Source organism: Neofelis nebulosa, chromosome 11 (assembly GCF_028018385.1).
Source record: "Neofelis nebulosa isolate mNeoNeb1 chromosome 11, mNeoNeb1.pri, whole genome shotgun sequence".
Taxonomy (NCBI): domain Eukaryota; kingdom Metazoa; phylum Chordata; class Mammalia; order Carnivora; family Felidae; genus Neofelis; species Neofelis nebulosa.
In genome coordinates this window covers 36495005-36521286 of record NC_080792.1, presented here as the reverse complement: position 1 = coordinate 36521286, position 26282 = coordinate 36495005, and the positions used below count along the sequence as shown (strand labels likewise).

At 36.7% G+C, this 26282-nt stretch overlaps 1 protein-coding gene across 14 annotated transcripts in view; it reads left to right on the top strand.

Annotated features, from left to right (window-relative positions):
• Positions 1-26282, top strand: part of KIAA1328 (KIAA1328 ortholog) — a 365569-nt gene that overhangs the window by 124052 nt on the left and 215235 nt on the right. For all 14 annotated transcript variants that reach the window (XR_009250976.1, XM_058692244.1, XM_058692242.1 and 11 more), the window contains one exon: positions 1204-1331. Coding sequence is in view for 13 of the 14 variants with exons in the window: in XM_058692244.1 (XP_058548227.1) it covers positions 1204-1331 (128 nt within the window). In the remaining variant the exon portion in view is untranslated. The remainder of the gene's footprint in view (positions 1-1203; positions 1332-26282) is intronic.

Sequence of the window (26282 nt, the reverse complement as noted above, 5' to 3'; positions counted from 1 at the left end):
GGCTCATCCATATTATAGCATATAGCAATACTTTATTTCTTTTTATGGCTGAGTAGTATACTGTGTATACATATACCACATTTAGTTTATCCATTTATCACTTGGTGACATTTGGGTTGTTTTTACTTTTTCACTGTTATGAAGAATGTTACTCTGAATATTCATGTACAAGTTTTTGTGTGGACATATATTTTTTATTCTCTTGGGATTATTGCTAAGAATGGAATTGCTGAGTCTTGTAACTCAATGTCTAACTTTTGGGAGCACTGAATATGCTCAATGTCTAACTTTTGGGAGCACAAAATATTATTATTTCCAAAGCAACAGTGTCGTGTCACATTCCCCTTGGCTATATAGGAGGGTTGTAATTTTTCTATATTTTTATCAAAGCTTTTCTTTGTTAGTCTTTTTGATTATAGCCATCCTAGTAGATGCAAAGTGGCATCTCATATTGTGGTCTTGATCTGCATTTTCCAAATGTTTAATGATGTTGAGCATATTTTCTTGTGCTGCTTGGACATATGTATATTTTCTTTTGAGAAATGTCTATTCAAGTTCATTGCTCATGTTTAACTAGGTTAGACATTTCCTTACTGTTGAATCATACAAGGTCTTTATGTATTCTGAATACCAGTCCCTTATCATCTGTATGATTTGCAAATATTTTCTCTTAACCTGGAGGTTGTTTTTTTAATTTCCTAATAGTTTCCTTTGAAGCAAAAGTTGTTCTGTATGTACGCTTTTTCAAAAATTTAAGTCCAATTTATTTATTTATTCTTTGTTTTCTGTGCTTTCAGGTGACCATTGCCTAATCCAAGGTCAGAAAGATTTACTTTTGTGAGTTTTACCATTTTAGCTCTTATATTTAGATCAATGATCCATGTCCAGTTAGTTTTTGTGTATGGGGTGAGATAGGAGTCTAACTTCCTTCTTTTGCATGTTTTTTTTTTTCATTCAAATTTAAAGATTTGAGAGAGAAATTTCTCCTCAAATAGGATGACCATTGGTACTCTCTTTGTGAATTATTGTTTTCATTTTTTTTTTTTTTTTGGTGGATATATGTACTGTGTTGGTCTACTTGCACTCTCACCAAATATGGTTGCATTTTTGGCTCTCTTTTGTTTACTGGGATCTGAAAAGCAGCACTGATAGATGCAGTTTGAATCAGTTTATTCGTTTTTTTCCCTTAATTTGCAATCTCACCTCTTCAGCTACAGTATAGAGAATGCCAAGAACTTCTCAGTCTCTATCAGAAATACCTATCAGAACAGCAGGAGAAGCTCACCATGTCCCTCTCAGAACTTGGTGCTGCTGGAATGCAGGAACCACAGGTAAGCAGCTTTATTCTTACCTTTTCTTGTTTTGAATGGATCAGCAAGATGTCATAAGTCATTTGCCTTTATTGTATCGAGTCCCAGTATATAACGTTGTCTTAAAACATGCAAATATAGCATGGGATTGAGTTAGTGTCCTTTACTTCTTTTTTGTTTTTTCACCTCCTGTTCCTGGGGCCCAGAGGTCAGGAATGGTTACTTGAAGCAGGCTGTGGGTCAGTGAGAAGCTCCTAGTTATATGAAAGTACAGCAGGAATAGTAAAGAAAACCCCATTGCTCTGTTGCTTAATGAAGATCAGGTGGGCTGTTATGCATTGTCCTTACAGAAAACACTAATGAGCCTTTCCTAACTCATGTTTACGTTTTTAGAATAATAGAAGTGACTTGGTGATTCATAAAATCTTAAATTGTAGAAAATTGAAATATTTTGCATGATTTCATGTTTGTATGTATGTATAAATCACATATAGATGAGACTTTTTTTAAATTTTTTTTTTTAACATTTATTTATTTTTGAGACAGAGACAGACAGAGCATGAACGGGGGAGGGGCAGAGAGAGAGAGGGAGACACAGAATCGGAAGCAGGCTCCAGGCTCTGAGCCATCAGCCCAGAGCCCGACGCGGGGCTCGAACTCATGGACTCACAGACCGTGAGATCATGACCTGAGCTGAAGTCGGATGCTTAACCAACTGAGCCACCCAGGCGCCCCCCTTTTTTTTTTTTTAATTTTTTTTTTAACGTTTATTTATTTTTGAGACAGAGAGGAGACTTTATATATAAACATCTATATATACATATATACATATCCTCAAATGGTGTATATTGTGTAATTAAATGACTTTTCAGAACCCTACCGGTTGTGATGTGAAACAAGCTCTCAGCCTCTCGCCAGTGATACTTGTTGTCTTTTCATATCCAAGTGAGTTTAAACCTTCAAGTGAAGAGGACAATAAATCTTATACACTGAAGCATCGCAGAAAAAACTGCAGTAGGGTCCAGGCCATTGCTATTAAGTATTAAAGCCTGGGTAATGTGCTAACATGTTACTTTTCCCTTTGAATACTATCAGATCCTGGGAATGGTTTCTTACAACCCTTCTAAGGAACATCATTGCTGGTCAGCCTAGAGACAGTGATCTCAGATAGGTTCGGAACTGGACCAAGAATTTGCAACAATGTGGATGCAATCATGGAGGGGAAAGGAATGAAAAGAACAAAAACAAACAAACAAAAATACTTAGAGGGAGGCAAACCTTAAGAGACTCTTAAATACAGAGAACAAACTGAGGATTGATGGGGTGGGAGGCAGAGGGGCAGGGAAAATGGATGATGGGCATTGAGGAGGGCACTTGTTGGGATGAGCACTGGGTGTTGTATGTAAGCAATGAATCATGGGAATCTACTCCCGAAGCCAAGAGCACATCATATACACTGTATGCTGGCTAACTGGATGATAAAATATATATACAAAAAAAATTGGGGTCAAGAAAATTTCAGTTATGAACTTAAATGTAGACATATGGAAAGGTTAAAATAATATAATAGTATAACTTGCTGGAATGTTGTGTAGCTCAGACTTTCGGCATATCCTTTTTTTTGAAGTCACAACATTTATAAGAAATGGCCTTGCCCGGCTGGCTCAGTCAGTAGAGCATTGATCTTGGGATTGTGAGTTTGAACCCCACATTGGGGTTAGAGATTACTAAAAACAGATAAATAAACTTAAAAAAAAGGAAATGGCCAAAGTATGAATGGTTTATTTGTATTCTAATTTGAAATATTTTCTTTTGTTCTGTTTTCTAAAAAACCTAGAGTGTAAAATGAGGCAGAGGAAAGTGGCAGCTAATCTTGATATCTGGATCCTATCTGGAAAATCCTATCTGGGTTTTCCCTGCCACTTGGAAAACAGGGCAGACAGGAGTTTTTGTTTGTTTGTTTGTTTCTTAGTGGGCAGGGGAGAGGGGCAGAGGGAGAGAGAGAGAGAGAGAGAGAGAGAGAGAGAGAGAGAGAGAGAGAGAGAATGAATGAATGAATCATAAGCAGGCTCCACTCACGGTGTGGAGCTGGACAGGATGGGTGATTCCAGAACCCTGGAATCAGGACCAAAGCCTAAATCAAGAGTCTGACACTCTGCCTGCTCAACCCACTGAGCCACCCAGGCACCCAGGGAAGGCAGTTTTTAAGGTGGTCCTTGTCTATTGTTTTTGGGTGGGCTAGAGAAAATTGTAGCATAAAGTATCAGATTTCTGACCTTTGCTTTTGTATTTCCACTCCTTCCCGCTGCATGGCATAGTGTCAGGGGCCACAAAAGTGAAGGGCAACCTATTTGGCAGGCGTATTAGAGGGGAGGGAAGGTTTTTCAATTGCCAGTTTAGAGTCTTAGGACCTTAAGGAAATAGACTGAGAGTGAAGAAATAGTCACTAGAGGGCTCTAAAGACATGCATGGGGCTCTAAAGACTTCTAGATAAGGAAGGCTCACTCTTTTTATCTACTTCTGAAATTGGGGGAAAATAAAACTTTCTTAGGTATTACTGTTCTAGTGTTTTATGTTTATGCTAGTGATTCTTGGAGTTTTCACTAGAGACCCATCATAATTAACACCGACTCTCTAACCTTAACTTTGAGGAACAAAACTGAAAAAATCACTAATACTAGAATGAAGATGTTGGCCAAGTATATACAGAGAGCATCCTAAAAAGAGAAATTTTGACTTTTCATTTAGACTTACTCATGAGAAAATTTTAAAACCATGTTTTCTGGAAGTGCCTGGTAGTTAAGTCATTATGTCTTATATGCAGCGAAAATGAAATTGAGGCCACTTATAGGCTCTGCCATTTGACTTTAGAGAGGAAATAAGTTTCTTTTTGGATGCCAAGTAGAGATTATCATCTTGCTTCTTATGGAATGTGCTTTGTTCTTTGTGATAGGCTTCTCTTACCTGAACGAAGGTAAACACCTTGTCATTCCCTTTCATGGGAATTGGGTAACTTTGGTCAACAGTTTTATTTTCTGTCAGGAGGGGCGTCATTGTGATGACTCTGAGCCTGAATGAAGATGTGGTAAAGTTAAATGTCCCCTTGATGTGCTCACAAATAGGCTTTGCTCATCTTTATCACAGCACCTTTCTTGTTCTTTTGTAATCATTGTTTAGTTACCCTTCTCCTTCATCAGGCTTTAAAAAAAAACAACAAAACAGGCATCCTATTGGATTGGTCTTTATATATTCAGAACCTATCACAGCGTTTGGTTTAACGTTTAATTTTTATTTAACAAATACCTATATGGTACATATTGGGTGCCAGTTCTCAGCTCGGAACACATAGTAAATCATGTAGCCCTCATAATAAACCAGTGAAATGAGCCCCACTTTACAGAGGAAGAAGCTCAGACTCATTCAGAGAAGAGAATGATGACTTACCAGGTCAGGCAGGTGACAAGTTGGCAAATCAAGGTGTGAACCTAACTAGTCTGAATCCATAGTTTCTTGAAGAAAGACAAGAAAAACGTGAGATACCTAAAAAAAAAAAAATGTTGAAAATTCCCTTTAGATGCCCCTGTTTCCATGATAAAATCTTATTTGTTTGGTTTTTTTCTAATGTTTATTTATTTTTGAGAGAGAGTGCTGGGGGTGGGGGAGAAGCAGAGAGAGAGAGAGAGGGAGACACAGAATCTGAAGCAGGCTCCAGGCTCCCAGCTGTCAGCACAGAGCCCAACACAGGGCTTGAACTCACGAACTGTGAGATCCTGACCTGAGCCGAAGTCAGACACTTAACCCACTGAGCCACCCAGGTGCCCCTGACATTCGTTTTTTTAATATCAGAGCACTAATATACTAGAAATGGTAGGGAACTCTTTATTTGCTTTTACTGTGAACAGCCACAATATCAGGCAAACATTAAATTTTATTTGTTCTGAAAATAAGGGTTTTTTTATTTAACTAATCTCCAGATTTTGTGATGGAGATGGCAGAAGTTCATTTTGCATGAGGCATTTACTTGACTTTAAGAGACTTATTCTGTTTCTTCTTTCATTGTTTGCCATCTGGCTCAGGTTGCATATTATAGGTTTTGCTTATAGTTTTATTAAATCCACAGTTCTCCAGAAGAATGCCCTAGCTTGTGATTTTCTTCATTGATTTCTACCATTTCCTTGAAAAGAGATTACTCCATTTACAAGGTGACTTTTTCCCTTGTTTTTCCCTCATTCTCTTTCTTGCTGTGCCTCAAAGATGAATTTTCTAATTCATTCAGCCTGGATTCATTATGGATTCTAGAAATGTTTTTCACTTGCTCTGTTGAGATTAAGATATTTCACTGATGTGTGTCCGTTATTCCATTTCCCTATCTTAAGAAATAATACTTACCCACAATATAACCTTGGTCTTGGATGTGGAAGGATCTAGTAACCATAGTTTTGACCAATGTGCATTTTAGAATATAGCTTTTCTTACCACAATTGAGTGTTTGACAGGCTCTACCATTTTTGAAGTGTTACATAGCAGTGTTTCTAAAGTATTCTTTAAAGTAAGAGAAAGCCTAGGCAGCATTTTGAGTAGCTTCTCCCACTGTCATTCAAAAGTGTTGGGGGGCGCCTGGGTGGCGCAGTCGGTTAAGCGTCCGACTTCAGCCAGGTCACGATCTCGCGGTCCATGAGTTCGAGCCCCGCGTCAGGCTCTGGGCTGATGGCTCGGAGCCTGGAGCCTGTTTCCGATTCTGTGTCTCCCTCTCTCTCTGCCCCTCCCCCGTTCATGCTCTGTCTCTCTCTGTCCAAAAATAAATAAAAAAACGTTGAAAAAAAAAAAAAATTCAAAAGTGTTGGTATGCAAGCCTACCTTACTATTTTTTTTTTACCTCTCCTTTTTTTTGTCAAAAAGATATAAAAAGGAAGATTTGGTATCTTTTTGAGATTTCCCCTTTTCGATAAAATGTATAAACTCATCATTACTTTTCAGCCAAGGGCAACAGATATTAATGAATCTCTGCTGATCTGATCTGGTAAAAGGCCTTTTATAGAAACTTTTCCATTTTGTCCATGATGACTTGTTACATGTTTCTTAGTTTGAATCTGGGTCGTGTACTAAACAGAATTTGAAATATATGAAAGATAAATCATTACTGAGTACATGTTTAATGTTTTTTGGTGGTTCCTATTGTTGTCAATATAGTTTTGTTAAAAGAGTTTTTGTTGTGCATAGGGCATAGAACTACTTCCTGTTCTGTGATTATTTTCAGGCATTTTTTGTTTGTTTGTTTGTTTCTTTAGGTGCAGTGTTTTTTACGCATATTTTACGCACCTGAACTTTTGAATACTGGCACAATATATCATTTAGTCTTATGTAATGAATAGTAAGCAGAAGTATTGTCTTTAAATGAGGATAAAAGTATTATTTTTATGGTGCATAAATCCTTAACAAGAAAGAAAAAATCTAGCAGATATTCTGAGATTCAAGTGACTACAGAATCAAGAGATCCTAGAATAGTACCTAGAGCTGTGCTTTTCAGAGCCATATTAAGACCATTTCAAAATGTCTGGGTGTCTTGCTGGTAAATTCAGTGTGCTTCTAGAGCTGCTTCCCAAATCCACCTTAACAGCAGTAACCTTAAGTCAAGAAATAATGCTCATCAATAAAATATATACTTTTAATAGCCAAGGAAAAATATAAGAAATGCTACCCTTGACAGGTAGGTGAACTTAATAAATTTCTATTATTATATGTTGCAAAGAATCTCTCTTCGAGGGGAATTAATATTAAAGTGTGGTCCAATGGTATGAATCATAATGATAATGAAGGTCTCAAGTCCAGGCAAACTTTGTTGACTGCATATGGCCTACTGTGCATGAATTTTGAATCCTAAGATGACTGTGCCTATTGAATTTTGGTGCCACTGTGAACAATATTTTACTTTTCAGTATGTTTTACCCATTATTTATTATGGTCTTTTTATTATTTATTCAGACAACTATACAAATTATTATGGACCATTTCCTACCATTTTGAGAGGAGAGATCAGTCTCTATATACTCCATTGAAAGTCCTGCATACCTAAATCAGATCTTCAAATCAGGCTAAATTGAATAATAATAAATAATTACTTGGTGATATACTATAAGTCTCTTAAACACTGAAAACCAAATCAACATGAAAGACATATATTTACTATTGTGTTAATTTTTTCAAATCAAATTGCTTTATAATTGGTACTGAGTATACAGTCTTTCACATACTTGGATATTACACAATTAGTTTCAAACCAGAAAGTCTATTTTTCAGTGCAATCTAGACATTAATACTTGGCTATTAACTTGAAGAAATAGGCTTTCTACTGGTAGGTTATAGATTCAAAATTAAATCTCAAAAGTATTTAAACTGATAATGTAGTATTAAAAATGTTAAACTTTGTGTGTTCTCTATATTAGATATGATTGGGATACATGGTCAAAATATGTTGAACAACTTAGGTTTATGATCAGTCTTTTTGGAGTCAGTGTTTACTTTGTATCTGACTTTTTGACATTATTTCTCAGTCCTACATCTCAGAAGTCTATTTAATTTCTTTCAAGTGGCTCTAAGACTGTGCTAGCTGTCATAGGGCATGTAATAGGAAAGAGAATCTAATACTAAACAGATTGTCTCATTACTACATGATTCCACTTATATGAAGTGTTTAAAATAGCCAAATTCTTGGGGTGCCTGAGTGGCTCAGTCGGTTAAGTGTCCAACTCTTGGCTTTGGTTCAGGGCATAATTTTGTGGTTCGTGGAATCAAGCTTTGCATTGGGCTCTACGCTCAGTGTGGAGCCTGCTTGGGAATCTCTCTCTCTCTCTCTCTCTCTGTCTCTCTTTCAAAAATAAACTTTAAAATAAAAAAAAAATCAAACTATTGTAAACAGAAAGTAGAATAGTGGATGCACTGGGGGGTGAGGTGGGGAGAAGGGGAGTTAGTATTCAATGGATACGGAGTTTTACTTTTCCAACATGAAAAGGTTCCAGAGTTCTGTTTTACAACAATGTATATGATAAACACTAGTGTGTTGTACCCTTAGAAATGGTTAAGATGGTTAAATTTTGTTTGTGGTTTGACTACAATTAAACATAGATTGTCTCCGCCCAAGTTTGAATGAATTTTTACTCATGGAACAGGAAGTCTTGATCTGGAACCAGTTCCATTGACTGCAGAATAGAAGCAGCCAGAGTAGTAGTACTTGATTTTGTAGAGTTAGCATCAACACGTTCAGATACGACATCTTAGTGCAGGAGAGAGGCAACTGGGTCACATTTTATTACTACACTGATAATCAGTCTACTGTCTATCTGCACTCTGCCAGAGCTAGGCTTTTGTTCAAAGGACTAAGGTACCAGCTGGAAGAAATCCTAAATACCCTTTCCCCCATTTTGGATGGGAATACTGACATTTATATATCAAATGTTACTGACAAAGATATTTGACACACCCTCCAGGTAAACAGATAATACTTCAAAAAGCATAGTATTTGGCTGTCCTTCTATTTATGGACTCAGACCTTCGCGTAACTTATCTTCCTGCATGTGCCTGTTAACTAAGCTATATTTCAAACACCCTGCTGCCTGATTTTTATAGTTTTTTATTGTTCAGTGAACATTAAATTATTTCTTCCCTTGTTAACTTTTTAGTTGAACCCTTGCTAACCTGTTTTCTGCTTCTTTCAAGTTAATGTGATTTTGAGCCTTAGTACATTATTTGATTGGTTAATCTTGTCATTATAGTAATAACACTCATTATCTGATTGAAATGTTAAGACTCATGTCAATGTGTAAAGATTAACATATAAAAAAAAATAAGTGGAACAGATAGGTAAAGGTGGAATTATTGATTTGGCAGATGTCTATTGAATGCCTGTGTGCCTACGGTTTTGAGTGTTCTGGGTATAGATCCTGCCCTCATGCATCATATAATCTCAAAAGACAATTTAACAAGGAAAAGGAAATTAAAATTTCAGAAAATAACAAGGCTATGTGATAGAGTGGATAGGGCATACATGGATGAGCCCTTTGAGAATATTATAATATAAAAAGAAAAATAGAGGTACAACATGCCTGTTGAAAGAATAAAACTCAGTAAGAGGAAAGGCACATAAACAGGTCATGAGAACAGTTTATGAGACCAGTTTGGCATCTCCAAATAATGATTAATGCGTAAGTATGAGAAAACTTAATGTGTCGGGAAAAAGAACCACCAAAAGAGGAAAAATCCTTGGAACTTACTGCATAAGGCTGTGAATTGATATTGTTTCTACCAGCCAAAATCGCATCAGATGCAGTACTCAGGAGGGTATTTTCTCAGTAGAGGGCAAAAGTAACCCTAGACTAAAGGATGCTGTGGTTTTCCCTAAAAAAAGCTGAAAAACAATGTTTGGCAGGACACATTTCCAAGTTAACTGCACAGAAAATACAGCATAAAGCGTATTTATCACTCAAGAATAAATATCGAAATATCCAGCAACCAAAAAGTTAAAATTCACAATGCTTAACATCCAGTCAAAAATTACTGAAAAAAACAACAACAACAATTAACAGCCCTATAACGGGGGAAAGTATGACCCCAGGTGAGACAAAATCCACGAAAACCAACCCAGAAATGACACAGATTATACAATTAATAGACAACAACCCTAAGGTTATTTTTACTGTATTGCAACACATATTTTCAAGAAGTTAAGGAAACATGAGCTTGTTAACTAGAAGCAATACATATTGTTAAAGTCTTAAATCAGACTTGTAGAGACTAACTGCAATGGAAAATACACAGGAAGGCATTAACAGGGAATTTAACATTGCAGAGGAAAAGATTAGTAAAATAAGGACACAGTAATGGAAACTACTGAGAAGTAAACAGAGATAGAAGAAGAACAACAAGAACAAGAAGAAGAACAACAAGAAGAAGAACAACAAGAACAAGAAGAACAAGAACAAGAAGAACAAGAAGAAGAGACTGAAAGAAAAGGAACAGAGCCTAAGTTAGCTGTAGAACTTCAGACAGCCAAATATATGTGTAATTGAGTTCCCAAATGGGCTCCGGGAGAGGGGCAGAGTAGAAAAGAAATATTTGAACAAACAATGACCCCCAATTTTTCCAGTATTATGAAAACTATAAACCCACAGATCTAAGAGGATCAATCAATTAAAAGCACAAAATAGATGGAGAAGACTCTATGAAGTCACATCATAATCAAATTACTTAAAACCAAACCAGTGATAAAGAAAAATTCTTAAAAGCAGTAAGAGGAAAAAAAAACATGGCACATAAAGAGAAAGATGAAAATGAAAGCAGTTTTTGTTTGTTTGTTTGTTTTTGGTCAAATAATACAAACCAGAAGACAGTGGAATGAAATCTTGAAATTACTGAAAGAAAAAAAATTGTCGTTAGAATTCTATACTGAACAAAAAGTATCTTTCAAAACTGAAGGTGAAATAAAGACTTTTTGGACAATGAAAGCTCAAAAAAATTCTTCATCCACAAACCTGCATTACATGGAATGTTAAAAGAAGTCTTTCAAACCACAAGAAATAATATTAGAAATATAGATTTACATAAAATAATGAATCCTAGAAATGCTAATTATGTGAGTAAATATAAAATAACATTCTTTGTATTATTAAGGGTAAGTTTGTATAAGAATTCTTTGTTTTATTATGTTTAAGGGTAAAATATGTATTTTTAAGAAAGGTAATATACCATGGGGTTTATAATATGTAGAAGCAAAATGTGTAACAGTAGTACAAAGACTAGGTGAGGATAATTAACATACTATTGGAAGGTCTTATACAATATCTGTAAAGACAAATATCCTTTCAAAGTAGACTATGAAAAGTTAAAGGTACTTGCTATAAACTCTAAATTAGTCCCCAAAATAATATGACAAAAAGTTATAGCTATTAACAGAGTAGATTGAATGGAATCATAAAAAATAATCCAAATGGAGTCAGAAGAAGAGGGAAAAGGGAACAAAAAACCAAAGGGACAAATAGGAAACAAATAGCAAAATTAAAAGTAAAAAGTTGGGGAAAAAAGGTGTACCATACTAATATTAATAAAAAGAAAGTTGGACTCGCTAAGTTAATATCAGATGATTTACATTTCAGAGCAAAGAATATTTCAGAAAAAAGGTCATTTCATAATGTAAAGTATTCAATTCATCAAGGCAATATAATAATACTAAATGTTCATGTACTTAATAACAGTTTCAAAATATGTGAAGCAAAAAATGATAAAACTGCAAGGAGAAATGGATACATTGACAATTTTAGTCAGATATTTTATACCCTTCTTTCAATAATTGGTAGGACGATTTAGCAGAAAATTATTAAAGGATGTAAAGAACAAATTACATTAGCCAATTTGATGTGACTTTTAAAGAAAACACCCAATAGTCTAATGCAGTTTTTTCCAGTATACACAGATGTTTGATAAGATAATTTGTATTCTGCGTCATACAACAAGTCACAATAAGTTTAAAATAATTCAATTTATTCAAGGTACTTCTGTGACCACAATGGGATTAAGTTAGAAATTCACAACAGAAATTTGTCTCTGATATCACCAAGTATTTGTAAACTAAATGACAAATGTCTAAATAACCCATGGGTCCTAGAAGAAATAAAAGGGGAATTATAATGTATATTGAATCAAAGTGAAAACACAAATATCAAAATTTGTGGGATACAGATAAAGCAGTACTTAGAAGCATATAAGATTGTCTATATCAGAAAAAAACGTTTCAAATAAATTATCTCGGTTTCTGCCTTAAGAAAGTACAAAAAGAGAAACTAAGTCCAAAGTAAGCAGAAAATAAGAAAAAAGTGAAGCAGAAATCAAGGAAATAGAAAACTAAAAAGACAGAGAAAGTCATTGAAACCAAAACATGGTTCTTTGAGAAGATCCATACAGTTGGTAACCCTCTAAGCAGACTGGTCAAGAAAAAAAAAAAGAGAGAAGCCACCAATTATCAAAATTGAGAATGGAATATATAGCATTACTACAGTTTCTACAGATGTTGAAAGGAAAACAAGGTTGTTTTATGGACATCTTTATGTTGATAAATTTGCCAATTCATACAAAAGACAAATTCCTTGAAAAACACAAACTACCAAAGTTTACTTAACTAGAAATAGATAACCTGTATAGCCCTATAATAGTAATTGATTTGAGGCTAAAGTCTTCCCACAAATAAAACATTAGGCTCAAATGGCCTCACTGGAATATGCTACCAAATGTTATTATTCATTTAAGAAATAAATAGTATGAAAAGAAAACTACAGGCCAATATCCCTGATGGACATAGATGCAGAAATCCTCAGCAAAATATCAGCAAACTGAATTCAACAATACATTAAAATTATCATTCACCATGATCAAGTGGGATTTATTCCAGGGATACAAGGGTAGTTCAGGTTTGCAAATCCATGTGATAGATTAACAAGAGGAAGGGTAAAAAGCATCTGACAAAATACAACATCCATTCATGATAAAAACTCAAGAAAGTGGGTTTAGAAGGAACATACCTCAACATAATAAAGGCCATATATAAAAACATAGGAACAATACTTGTATTCAGCACAATACTGGAAGTCCTAGCTGGAGTGGTCAGACAAGAAAAAGAAAAGACATTCAAATTGGTAAGAAAGAAGTAAAATTGTCACTATTTCCAGATGACATGCTGAATATAGAAAACCCTAAAGACTCCATTAAAAAAAAACAAACTATTAGAACTGATAAGTGATTTCAGTAAAATTATAAGATACAAAAGTAATATGCAGAAATCTGTTGTGTTTCTATGCACTAATAACAAAATATAAGAAAGAAAAATTTAAAAAACAATCTCATTTTCATTTACAATCGCACCAAAAAGAATAAACACCTAGGGATACATTCAACCAAGGAGGTGAAACACCCACACTCTGAAAACTGTAAGACATTGATGACAGAAACTGAAGTTGATACAAACAAATGGAAAAATATACTATGCTCATGGATTGGAAGAATTAATACTGTTAAGATGTTTCTACTACCAAAATCAATCTACAGATTCAATTCAAAATTCCGACGACATTTTTCACAATACTAAAATTTGTATGAAACCACAAAAGACCTTGAATAGCCAATGTAATCTTGAGAAAGAAGAGCAAAGCTGGCGTTATCACAATCTCAGATAGCAAGATAGGCTACAAAGCTCTAATAATCAAAACAGTATGGTACTGGCACACACATAGATCAGTGGAACATGATAGGGAAATATACCCATGCTTATGGTCAATTAATCTATGACAAAGCAAGAATATACAATGTGGGAAAAGTCTTTTCAATAAATGGGGCTGAGAAAACTGGACAGATACATGCAAAAGAATGAAGACTTTCTTACACCGTACACAAAAATGAACTCAAAATGGATTAAAGACCTATGAGAGACCTAAAACCGTAAAACTCCTTAAAGAATACGTAGGCAATAATTTCTCAGACATTGGTCTTAGCAACGTATTTGTCTCAGGCAAGGGAAACAAAAGCAAAAATAAACTACTGGGCCTACAAAAATAAAAAGCTTTTGCACAACAAAGGGAACCATCAGCAAACAAAAAGGCAGCCTACTGAATGGGAGAAGATATTTGCAATGATAAGGGATTAATATCCAAGATATGTAAGGAATTTATGCAACTCAACATTAAAAAATATCCAATTGAAAAATAGGCAGAGGACCTGAATAGATATTTTTTCAAAGAACACATACAAGTGGCCAACAGATACATGAAAAGATGCTCAATATCACAAATCATCAAGGAACTGCAAATCAAAACCACAATGAGATATCTACATAACACCAGCCAGAATGATGTCAAAAAGACAAAAAATAACAAGTATTGGTAGGATGTGGAGGAAAGAGAACCTTTGTGCACTGTTGGTGGGAATGTAAATTGATGCAGTCACTCTGGAAAACAGTATGGATTTTCCTCAAAGAATTAAAAATAGAAATACCATATGATCCAATAATTCCACTACTGGGTATTTACCCAAAGAAAATGAAAACACTAGTTCAAAAAGATCTATGGACCCCTGTTTATTGCAGCATTGTTTACAATAGTCAAGATATGGAAGCAACCCAAATGTCCATAGATACACAGATGGGCAAAGAAGATGTGGTACACACACACACAATGGAATATTACTCAGCCATAAAAAAGAATGAGATCTTGCCATTTAGACCTATAGGATATTGTATTAAGTGAAATAAGTCAGAAAGAGACAAATACTATATGATTTCACTTACATATAGAATCTAACAAAACAAACAAAAGAACAACAACAAAAAGTACTCCTTTTTAATGTTTATTTATTTTTGAGGGAGGGCACACATGAGAGTGGTGGAGGTACAAAGAGAGAGGGAGTCAGAGGATTTGAAATGGGCTCTGCAATGACAGCAGAGAGCCTGGTACGGGGCTCAAACTCATGAACCGCGAGATCATGACCTGTGCTGAAGTCAGATGCTTAACTGACTGAGCCACCCAGGTGCCTCCCAAAATATTCTTAAATACAAAGAATAAACTGGTGATTGCCAGAGGCAAAGTGAGAGGGGGTGAGCTAAATAAGTAAAAGGGATTAAGTGGTATAAACTTCTAGTTATAAATAATTCATGGAAATGAAAAGTACAGCATAGGGAATATGGTTAATATTGTAATAATGTAATAATGTTGTATGATGATAGGTGGCGCCTACACTTACTATGGTGAGCACTGAGTAATGTAAAGAATTATAGGGGCTCCTAGGTGGCTCAGTTGGTTAAGCATCCGACTTCAGCTTAGGTCATGATCTTGCAGTTCATGATTTCGAGCTCTGCATTGGGCTCTGTGCTGACAGCTCAAAGCTTGGAGCCTGCTTCAGATTCTGTGTCTCCCTCTTTCTCTCTGACCCTCCCCTGCTCACATTCTATCACTCTCTCAAAAATACACAAACAAACAAACAAAAAAGAATTAAAAAATTACTGCGTTGTTATCTCTGATAAGTATATGCTTGTCAAAAGAACGTCAAATTACTTGAGGCAACAAATGATAGAACTGTAAGGAGAGATAGATGAAACACTAAGCTACAGATTGAATGTTGGTGTACTTCCAAAATTTGCAAGTTGAAACTGATCCTCAATGTGATATTATTTGGAGATGAGGCCTTTGTTTTGTTTTTTTTTTTCAATATATGAAGTTTATTGTCAAATTGGTTTCCATACAACACCCAGTGCTCATCCCAAAAGGTGCCCTCCTCAATACCCATCACCCACCCTCTCCTCCCTCCCACCCCCCATCAACCCTCAGTTTGTTCTCAGTTTTTAAGAGTCTCTTATGCTTTTGCTCTCTCCCACTCTAACCTTTTTTTTCCTTCCCCTCCCCCATGGGTTTCTGTTAAGTTTCTCAGGATCCACATAAAAGTGAAAACATATGGTATCTGTCTTTCTCTGTATGGCTTATTTCACTTAGCATCACACTCTCCAGTTCCATCCATGTTGCTACAAAGGGCCATATTTCATTATTTCTCATTGCCACGTAGTACTCCATTGTGTATATAAACCACAATTTCTTTTTTTTTTATTTAAAAAAAAATTTTTTTTTAACATTTATTTATTTTTGAGACAGAGAGAGACAGAACATGAACAGGGGAGGGGCAGAGAGAGAGGGAGACACAGAATCTGAAACAGGCTCCAGGCTCTGAGCTGTCAGCACAGAGCCCGACGCGGGGCTCGAACTCACGGACCGCGAGATCGTGACCTGAGCTGAAGTCGGCCGCGTAACCGACTGAGCCACCCAGGCGCCCCAAAACCACAATTTCTTTATCCATTCATCAGTTGATGGACATTTAGGCTCTTTCCATAATTTGGCTATTGTTGAGAGTGCTGCTATAAACACTGGGGTACAAGTGCCCCTATGCATCAGTACTCCTGTATCCCTTGGGTAATTCCTAGCAGTGCTATTGCTGGGTCATAGGGTAGGTCTATTTTTAATTTTTTGAGGAACCTCCACACTGTTTTCCAGAGTGGCTGCACCAATTTGCATTCCCACCAACAGTGTAAGAGGGTTCCCGTTTGTCCACATCCTCTCCAGCATCTATAGTCTCCTGATTTGTTCATTTTGGCCACTCTGACTGGCATGAGGTGATATCTGAGTGTGGTTTTGATTTGTATTTCCCTGATGAAGAGCGACATTGAGCATCTTTTCATGTGCCTGTTGGCCATCCGGATGTCTTCTTTAGAGAAGTGTCTATTCGTGTTTTCTGCCCATTTCTTCACTGGGTTGTTTTTCGCATGTGGAGTTTGGTGAGCTCTTTATAGATTTTGGATACTAGCCCTTTGTCTGATATGTCATTTGCAAATATCTTTTCCCATTCCATTGGTTGCCTTTTAGTTTTGTTGGTTGTTTGCTGTGCAGAAGCTTTTTATCTTCATAAGGTCCCAGTAATTCATTTTTGCTTTTAATTCCCTCGCCTTTGGAGATGTGTCAAGTAAGAAATTGCTACGGCTGAAGTCAGAGAGGTCTTTTCTTGCTTTCTCCTCTAGGGTTTTGATGGTTTCCTGTCTCACATTCACGTCCTTTATCCATGTTGAGTTTATTTTTGTGAATGGTGTGAGAAAGTGGTCTAGTTTCAACCTTCTGCATGTTGCTGTCCAGTTCTCCCAGCACCATTTGTAAAAGAGACTGTCTTTTTTCCATTGGATGTTCTTTCCTGCTTTGTCAAAGATGAGTTGGCCATACGTTTGTGGGTCTAGTTCTGGGGTTTCTATTTTATTCCATTGGTCTATGTGTCTGTTTTTGTGCCAATACCATGCTGTCTTGATGATTCCAGCTTTGTAGTAGAGGCTAAAGTCTGGGATTGTGATGCCTCCCACTTTGATCTTCTTCTTCAGTATTACTTTGGCTATTCTGGGTCTTTTGTGGTTCCATACAAATTTTAGTATTGCTTGTTCTAGCTTCAAGAAGAATGCTGGTGCAATTTTGATTGGGATTGCATTGAATGTGTAGATAGCTTTGGGTAGTATTGACATTTTGACAATATTTATTTTTCCAATCCATGAGCAGGGAATGTCTTTCCATTTCTTTATATCTTCTTCAATTTCCTTCATAATCTTTCTATAGTTTCCAGCATACAGATCTTTTACATCTTTGGTTGGATTTATTCCTAGGTATTTTATGCTTCTTGGTGCAATTGTGAATGGGATCAGTTTCTTTATTTGTCTTTCTGTTGCTTCATTATTAGTATATAAGAATGCACCTGATTTCTGTACATTGATTTTGTATCCTGCGACTTTGCTGAATTCATGTATCAGTTCTAGCAGGCTTCTGGTGGAGTCTGTCGGATTTTCCATGTATAATATCATGTCATCTGCAAAAAGTGAAAGCTTGACTTCATCTTTGCCAATTTTGATGCCTTTGATTTCCTTTTGTTGTCTGATTGCTGATGCTAGCACTTCCAACACTATGTTAAACAACAGCGGTGAGAGTGGACATCCCTGTCGTGTTCCTGATCTCAGGGAAAAAGCTCTCGGTTTTTCCCCATTGAGGATGATATTAGCTGTAGGCTTTTCATAAATGGCTTTTATGATCTTTAAGTATGTTCCTTCTATCCCGACTTTCTCGAGGGTTTTTATTAAGAAAGGATGCTGAATTTTGTCAAAGGCCTTTTCTGCATCGATTGACAGAATCATATGGTTCTTATCTTTCCTCTTATTAATGTGATGTATCACGTTGATTGATTTGCGAATGTTGAACCAGCCCTGCATCCCAGGAATGAATCCCACTTGATCATGGTGAATAATTCTTTTTATATGCTGTTGAATTCGATTTGCTAGTATCTTATTGAGAATTTTTGCATCCATATCCATCAGGGATATTGGCCTGTAGTTCTCTTTTTTTACTGGGTCTCTGTCTGGTTTAGGAATCAAAGTAATGCTGGCTTCATAGAATGAGTCTGGAAGTTTTCCTTCCCTTTCTATTTTTTGGAATAGCTTGAGAAGGATAGGTATTATCTCTGCTTTAAACGTCTGGTAGAACTCCCCTGGGAAGCCATCTGGTCCTGGACTCTTATTTGTTGGGAGATTTTTGATGACTGATTCAATTTCTTCACTGGTTATGGTCTGTTAAAGCTTTCTCTTTCCTCCTGATTGAGTTTTGGAAGCGTGTGGGTGTTTAGGAATTTGTCCATTTCTTCCAGGTTGTCCAATTTGTTGGCATATAATTTTTCATAGTATTCCCTAATAATTGCTTGTATTTCTGAGGGATTGGTTGTAATAATTCCATTTTCATTCATGATTTTATCTATTTGGGTCATCTCCCTTTTCTTTTTGAGAAGCCTGGCTAGAGGTTTATCAATTTTGTTTATTTTTTCAAAAAACCAACTCTTGGTTTCATTGATCTGCTCTACAGTTTTTTTCGATTCTATATTGTTTACTTCTGCTCTGATCTTTATTATTTCTCTTCTTTTGCTGGGTTTAGGCTGTCTTTGTTGTTCTGCTTCTACTTCCTTTAGGTGTGCTGTTAGATTTTGTATTTGGGATTTTTCTTGTTTCTTGAGATAGGCCTGGATTGCAATGTATTTTCCTCTCAGGACTGCCTTCACTGCATCCCAAAGTGTTTGGATTGTTGTATTTTCATTTTCATTTGTTTCCATATATTTTTTAATTTCTTCTCTAATTGCCTGGTTGACCCATTCATTCTTTAGTAGGGTGTTCTTTAACCTCCATGCTTTTGGAGGTTTTCCAGACTTTTTCCTGTGGTTGATTTCAAGCTTCATAGCATTGTGGTCTGAAAGTATGTATGGGATGATTTCAATTCTTGTATACTTATGAAGGGCTGTTTTGTGACCCAGTATGTGATCTATCTTGGAGAATGTTCCATGTGCACTCGAGAAGAAAGTATATTTTGTTGCTTTGGGATGCAGAGTTCTAAATATATCTGTCAAGTCCATCTGATCCAACGTATCATTCAGGGCCCTTGTTTCTTTATTGACCGTGTGTCTAGATGATCTATCCATTTCTGTAAGTGGAGTGTTAAAGTCCCCTGCAATTACCACATTCTTATCAATAAGGTTGCTTATGTTTGTGAGAAATTGTTTTATATATTTGGGGGCTCCGGTATTCGGCGCATAGACATTTATAATTGTTAGCTCTTCCTGATGGATAGACCTTTTGATTATTATATAATGCCCTTCTTCATCTCTTGTTACAGCCTTTAACTTAAAGTCTAGTTTGTCTGATATAAGTATGGCTACTCCAGCTTTCTTTTGACTTCCAGTGGCATGATAAATAGTTCTCCATCCCCTCACTCTCAATCTGAAGGTGTCCTCAGGTCTAAAATGAGTCTCTTGTAGACAGCAAATAGATGGGTCTTCTTTTTTTATCCATTTTGATACCCTATGTCTTTTGGTTGGTGCATTTAGTCCATTTACATTCAGTGTTATTATAGAAAGATATGGGTTTAGAGTCATTGTGATGTCTGTATGTTTTATGCTTGTAGTGATGTCTCTGGTACTTTGTCTCACAGGATCCCCCTTAGGATCTCTTGTAAGGCTGGTTTAGTGGTGACGAATTCCTTCAGTTTTTGTTTGTTTGGGAAGACCTTTATCTCTCCTTCTATTCTAATGACAGACCTGCTGGATAAAGGATTCTCGGCTGCATATTTTTTCTGTTTAGCACACTGAAGATATCGTGCCAAGCCTTTCTGGCCTGCCAAGTTTCAAAGGAGAGATCAGTCACGAGTCTTATAGGTCTCCCTTTATATGTGAGGGCACGTTTATCCCTTGCTGCTTTCAGAATTTTCTCTTTATCCTTGTATTTTGCCAGTTTCACTATGATATGTCGTGCAGAAGATCGATTCAAGTTACGTCTGAAGGGAGTTCTCTGTGCCTCTTGGATTTCAATGCCTTTTTCCTTCCCCAGTTCAGGGAAGTTCTCAACTATAATTTCTTCAAGTACCCCTTCAGCACCTTTCCCTCTCTCTTCCTCCTCTGGGATACCAATTATGCGTATATTATTTCCTTTTAGTGTATCACTTAGTTCTCTAATTTTCCCCTCATACTCCTGGATTTTTTTATCTCTCTTTCTTTCAGCTTCCTCTTTCTCCATAACTTTATCTTCTAGTTCACCTATTCTCTCCTCTGCCTCTTCAATCCGAGCCGTCGTGGTTTCCATTTTGTTTTGCATTTCGTTTAAAGCGTTTTTCAGCTCCTCGTGACTGTTCCTTAGTCCCTTGATCTCTGTGGCAAGAGATTCTCTGCTGTCCTGTATACTGTTTTCAAGCCCAGCGATTAATTTTATGACTATTATTCTAAATTCACTTTCTGTTATATTATTTAAATCCTTTTTGATCAGTTCATTAGCTGTTGTTATTTCCTGGAGATTCTTCTGAGGGGAATTCTTCCGTTTGGTCATTTTGGATAGTCCCTGGAGTGGTGAGGACCTGCAGGGCACTTCCCCTGTGCTGTGGTGTATAACTGGAGTCGGTGGGTGGGGCCGCAGTCCGACCTGATGTCTGCCCCCAGCCCACCGCTGGGGGCCACAGTCAGACTGGTGTGTGCCTTCTCTTCCCCTCTCCTAGGGGCGGGATTCACTGTGGGGTGGCTTGGCCTGTCTGGGCTACTTGCACACTGCCAGGCTTGTGGTGCTGGGGATCTGGTGTATTAGTTGGGGTGGATTGGCAAGGTGCACAGGGGCGGGAGGGGCAGGCTCAGCTCGTTTTTCCTTTGGTGATCTGCTTTGGGAGGGGCCCTGCAGCACAGGGAGGGAGTCAGACCCGAGGGAGGGATGGATCCGCAGAAGTACAGCGTTGGGTGTTTGCGTGGTGCAAGCAAGTTCCCTGGCAGGAACTGGTTCCCTTTGGGATTTTGCCTGGGGGATGGGCAAGGGAGATGGTGCTGGCGAGGGCCTTTGTTTCCTGCCAAGCTGAGCTCTGTAGTCCAGTGCTCAACAACTCTCCCTCCTGTTGTTCTCCAGCCCTCCAGTTCTCCAAGCAGAGCTGTTAGCTTATAACCTTCCAGATGTCAAGTCCCGTTTGCTGTCAGAACACACTCCGTCCAGCCCCTCCGCTTTTGCCAGCCAGACTCAGGGGCTCTGCTTGGCCGGCGGGCCGCCCCTCCACCCTGGCTCCCTCCCGCCAGTCCGTGGAGAGCGCACCACCTCTCTGCCCTTCCTACCCTCTTCTGTGGGCGTCTCGTCTGCGCTTGGCTCCAGAGACTCCGTTCTGCTAGTCTTCTGGCGTTTTTCTGGGTTATTTAGGCAGGTGTAGGTGGAATCTAAGTGATCAGCAGGACAGTGGTGAGCCCAGCATCCTCCTACGCCGCCATCTTCCCAGGATCCAAGATGAGGCCTTTGGAATGGTGATTAGGTCCTGAGGTAGAGCCCTCAGGAATGGGATTAAGAGTCCTTATAAAAGAGGTCCCTACACCATCAATCCACTAGGCACCTGAAGGAAGGCAAGGCACAGAATTGGCAACTGCTGAACTCTGACTTCTGTTTGGAGACTAACACATTGGACATAATATTCTTTTGTGGCCATTAGTAGCCACTACCAGCATTTAAAAAAAAAAGGCATACTAAAAGGGAATGGAATAAATTTATACTGGGTCATGAGTATTATGTATTGGTTTCTGCTACATATATATGTATGTTTGTACTAAGTCAAGATGTAAAGTACATTTTGTTGAATTCTAGTCCAATATAAACCCGAAAAAGTCGTCTACAGTAGCTAGTAAAAGTCTCTGCTATGACCATTGACATTACACATGTACAAAACAATCTATTAATTTTTTCATTATGTATGTAAAAATTTGCATTTATTAGCCCGTACACATGCAAGAAATTATATCTAAAGTTATGTATTACATGATATACCTATAATATATCTTTCCAAAATAAAAAATACCAATGTGACCATAAAAATAATTAGTGTGTTGTTTACCTGACTATATAACATTATATGTCAACTGTACTTCAATAATAACTAAAAAGACAGAAATAGTACTAAGTCTACATACATTTCCCAAAAAATTCAAGAGATAATATTTATAAATTCATTATATGAGACCTACATTACTCTGATACAAGCCCAAAGACATTACAAGAACATTGCAGACAAATATTCCTCATAAATTAGATGCAAAAAAGTGACACAATTTTAATAACTTCAATCCAACAATATAAAAAATAATACATTATAACTAAGTTGTTTATCTCAAAAATTAATTAGTGTAACTCATCCTATTAGTCAAAAAATGAAAAGTACACTCATCTCCATTGAGGTAAAAAATAAAAACTGGAGAAAACTCAATTCCATTCATGACAAAATCCCAAAAACTTAGAAGAGAATGTCTTTAACCCAATTAAGGGCATCTCACAAAAACTTATAGATAATATTATACTTTTAATGGTGAAAGATCAGGAATAAGCCATAGTTATTTTCTCCCACTTCTTCTATTTAACATTGTATGGTAAGTTCTAGCCAATACAAAAAGAAATAAAAAGTCATACAGATTGGAAAAGCACTAAAACTTACTATAAAGTAAGGTAACATGATCAAAATGTAAGTCTACATAAAGTGTAAGTGTACACAGAGACTTTTTACTAATTAACAAAAGTGCTACTAGAAGTTGTATGAGTTTAGGAAGATTGCAAGGTACAAGATCAATTTACAAAAATTAATTGTATAACAGTTGTATGAGTTACTTGGAATAATCAAAATCATAGAGACAGAAAGTAAAATTGTTGCCAGTAGCTGCAGGGTGGGGAATGAGGGCTATTGTTTAATGGGTGTAGAGTTACAGTTTTACAAAATGAAAAGAGTTAGGAAGATGGATGATGGTGCTGGTTGCACAGTATTATCAATTTAATATCACTGAACTGCATACTTAAAAACAGTTAAGACAGTAAATTTTATGTGTATTTTACCACAGTAAAATTTTTTATGATCAATTATATATATGTTAGCAATAAAGTAGAACATTGAAACTTTAAAACATTTTAAGTTGTTAAATAAAAACAATACCATTTGGTAATTGAATCAAAATATATGAAACATTCAGAGATAGATGTGACCTATACTCTGACAACTGCTTTGCAAAAGAACTTGGAAATTTCTATGGAAAGATATACCATGTCTTTGGATATCTATGGAAAGATATACCATGTCTATGGATAAGAAAACCAATATTAATATGTCAGTCCTCCTCAAACCTATAGATTTGACCAGCTGAAATTCCAGAAGCCTTTTTTTTTTTGTAGAAATTGATTCTGATATTCATGTTGAACTCTGAAGGATCTTATTTTTAAAGTACAGTAATAAAGGTATTGTAGTAATGTAAAGATAAACAAAAAGATCAATGGAACAGAGTATAGCATTCATAATTAGACCTGATATATAGTCAGTTGTACCTAAACTTAAATATAAAACAATAAAAGCTATAAAACTTCTAGAAGAAAACATTAAAGAAAAAACTTTTCACTTTGGGCTAAGGAAAAATTCTTAGAATCAATACCATAAGCATGATTCATAAAAGGAAAACTGTTAATTGTACTTCATCAAAATTAATAACTAGTTTTTTAAAGACACTGATGTGAGAATGAAAATTCAAATCACAAACTCCGGGAAAATATTCATAAAATGCATGTCTGATAAAATTGTATCTAAGTATTTGGATCAGGTCATGATCTCATAGTTTGTGAGTTTGAGCTTCACGTCAGCACTGCCAGCTTGGAGCCTGCTTGAGATTCTCCATCAGCCCTCCTCTCTCTGTCTCTGTCTCTCTGTCTCTCTCTCTCAAAATAAATAAATAAACTTAAAAAAATGTATCTAAAGTATATGAAGAACTCTCAAAACTCTGCCTGAAGAGTCTAGTCCCTTAATACTTCTAGACTTTTATTGTTGGGTTTCAAAGACTCTGGGGCAGAGAGAACAGGGAAGATAATGCAAATGTATTTTTTTCTGTATATTTACTCTGTTTATATCCTCAGTATTATTTGAAATTTTATCCCTCATGGACAATGAGGTAATAAGTTCTCTCTGGTTTCTATAGGTCTTACCACTTACATTTTAGAACTCTACTTTAGGGACCTCTTAACATTAACTTACAGCCATTAATGCTAACCTAGTCTCTACTCACAGAAAGCTCTGGTAACTCAGTTTTCTTAGACTGCCAGTGAGTTTCTTTCAAAGTGTTAATAAAGTGCCATGACTTGCCCAATCCCATTGAACGAGCCAGTGGTAGTGAAGATTCAAACCCAGATTTTGTGATCTCAAGGTTGGTGTTCTTGCCGTTATACTTCAGCTACCTGGTTGAAAATTAGTTTGGGGTCATAATTTTTGCTCTTTCTGTAATTCAACTGTGTACACTTGGGTAAATCATTTAACTACTTTGGTCTTTCATTTTCTTTTATAGAAGATGAGAAGTAGAGGGGAAAAGGAAGGCCTCTGAGGTTGTTTCCATTCCAACTTCTGTTTTCTTATCATTCAATTCTCCTTCATTTCTCTGTCCCTAGTGCAGTCCTCCCCTCTACTTTGTTTTCGTTTGACCACCGGTGAACTCCCCTTATGTGTCAGGGTTTGTTGTGTGAAGGTTGTGTCTGCAGAGTGACACATGTGCCTCACATACTCAGAAGACCACCCAGTGAGCTTTCCTTGCTGACAGCAGCTCTGTTTTCCGGTCTTCCAGGCAATGGGATTGTCGGTCTGATTCTACTTTTTCTGTCTTTAAAGCACACCATCCTCTGAAACTGAAATTAATTTCTATGAGTGTCATCTTGAATATACCTAACTAGAAATTTTACCTCTAAATTTTCACCTGCAGAAACCAGTCTTTACTTCATGAGATTTTTCCTTTTTGAGGGTAGTTCTTTCATGACAAGTCTGCCCTTTCCTGCGGCTCTGAATTAACTGTCGAAAAAAAATCACATTTCGTTAGAACCTTTGAGCACTGATTGAATTGGATGGTGAAGGGGAGCATGTAAGACAACCCCGCATAGGTCTTAGTTTGGGTGATGAAAAAAGTAAGTCACGGTGGAGTTGAGACACTACTATGACATATCTTTGTGTTGAATTATAGTCCTGATTCTATTCATATGCAATTAATGCTGCCACTTTTGTTATTCTTTCCATTTATTTTTGCCCCATTTTGCTTTGCATTGTAATTTCTCAGGAATTTTCTTGCACAGAAACTTAGCTCATTAACCATATGTTGTCCCTTAAATAGAAGCCAGTTTTCAAAACATAAATTAGGACATTTCCCTTTGTGGCTAACAGCTATAGCTGGAAAGCATGTGGCTGCATTCATTCCAGGTCCTTTCTTTTCACGAGTCTGATGTTCATGTGAGAACACATCCACACCATCCAGGCTTCCACATTCCCTGTCCCCTTCTCTGCCTGTCCCCCACTTTCTTGTCATTAGGGACCAGGCCTTACATTTCCAGCCAGTTGGAGATTATGTTAATAACACAGTCATCACCTCATTTTTAAACAATATCACCTAATATAGGAACTGTCTTACATAATAACTTAAATAAGCTAAATAATTAATAACAGAAGAACAGAAGTGAATTATACACTATTGGGGGGAATAGACATCATGGGTCCATACCTGTGATAGATAGATAGATAGATAGATAGATAGATAGATAGATAGATAGATAGACATACATACGAACATACAAACATACATACACATACATGGATGGGGGAGGAAGGAGGGTTTTTATTTACAGTATAGTGTGAACTGGTAAATGTGGATGAAGTGCTAAAGTTGAAAAATTATTATTTTGAAATCATCATGAAAAAACTGAATCAAGCAAGAGTCATCAATGGCTGCTCAGTCTAGGGGCAAATGAGAAGGAAGATCAGGATATTTGCATGGTCTTTAAATATCTCCCTTTACATTGCTTATTAATTGTAAGGGTAAAAT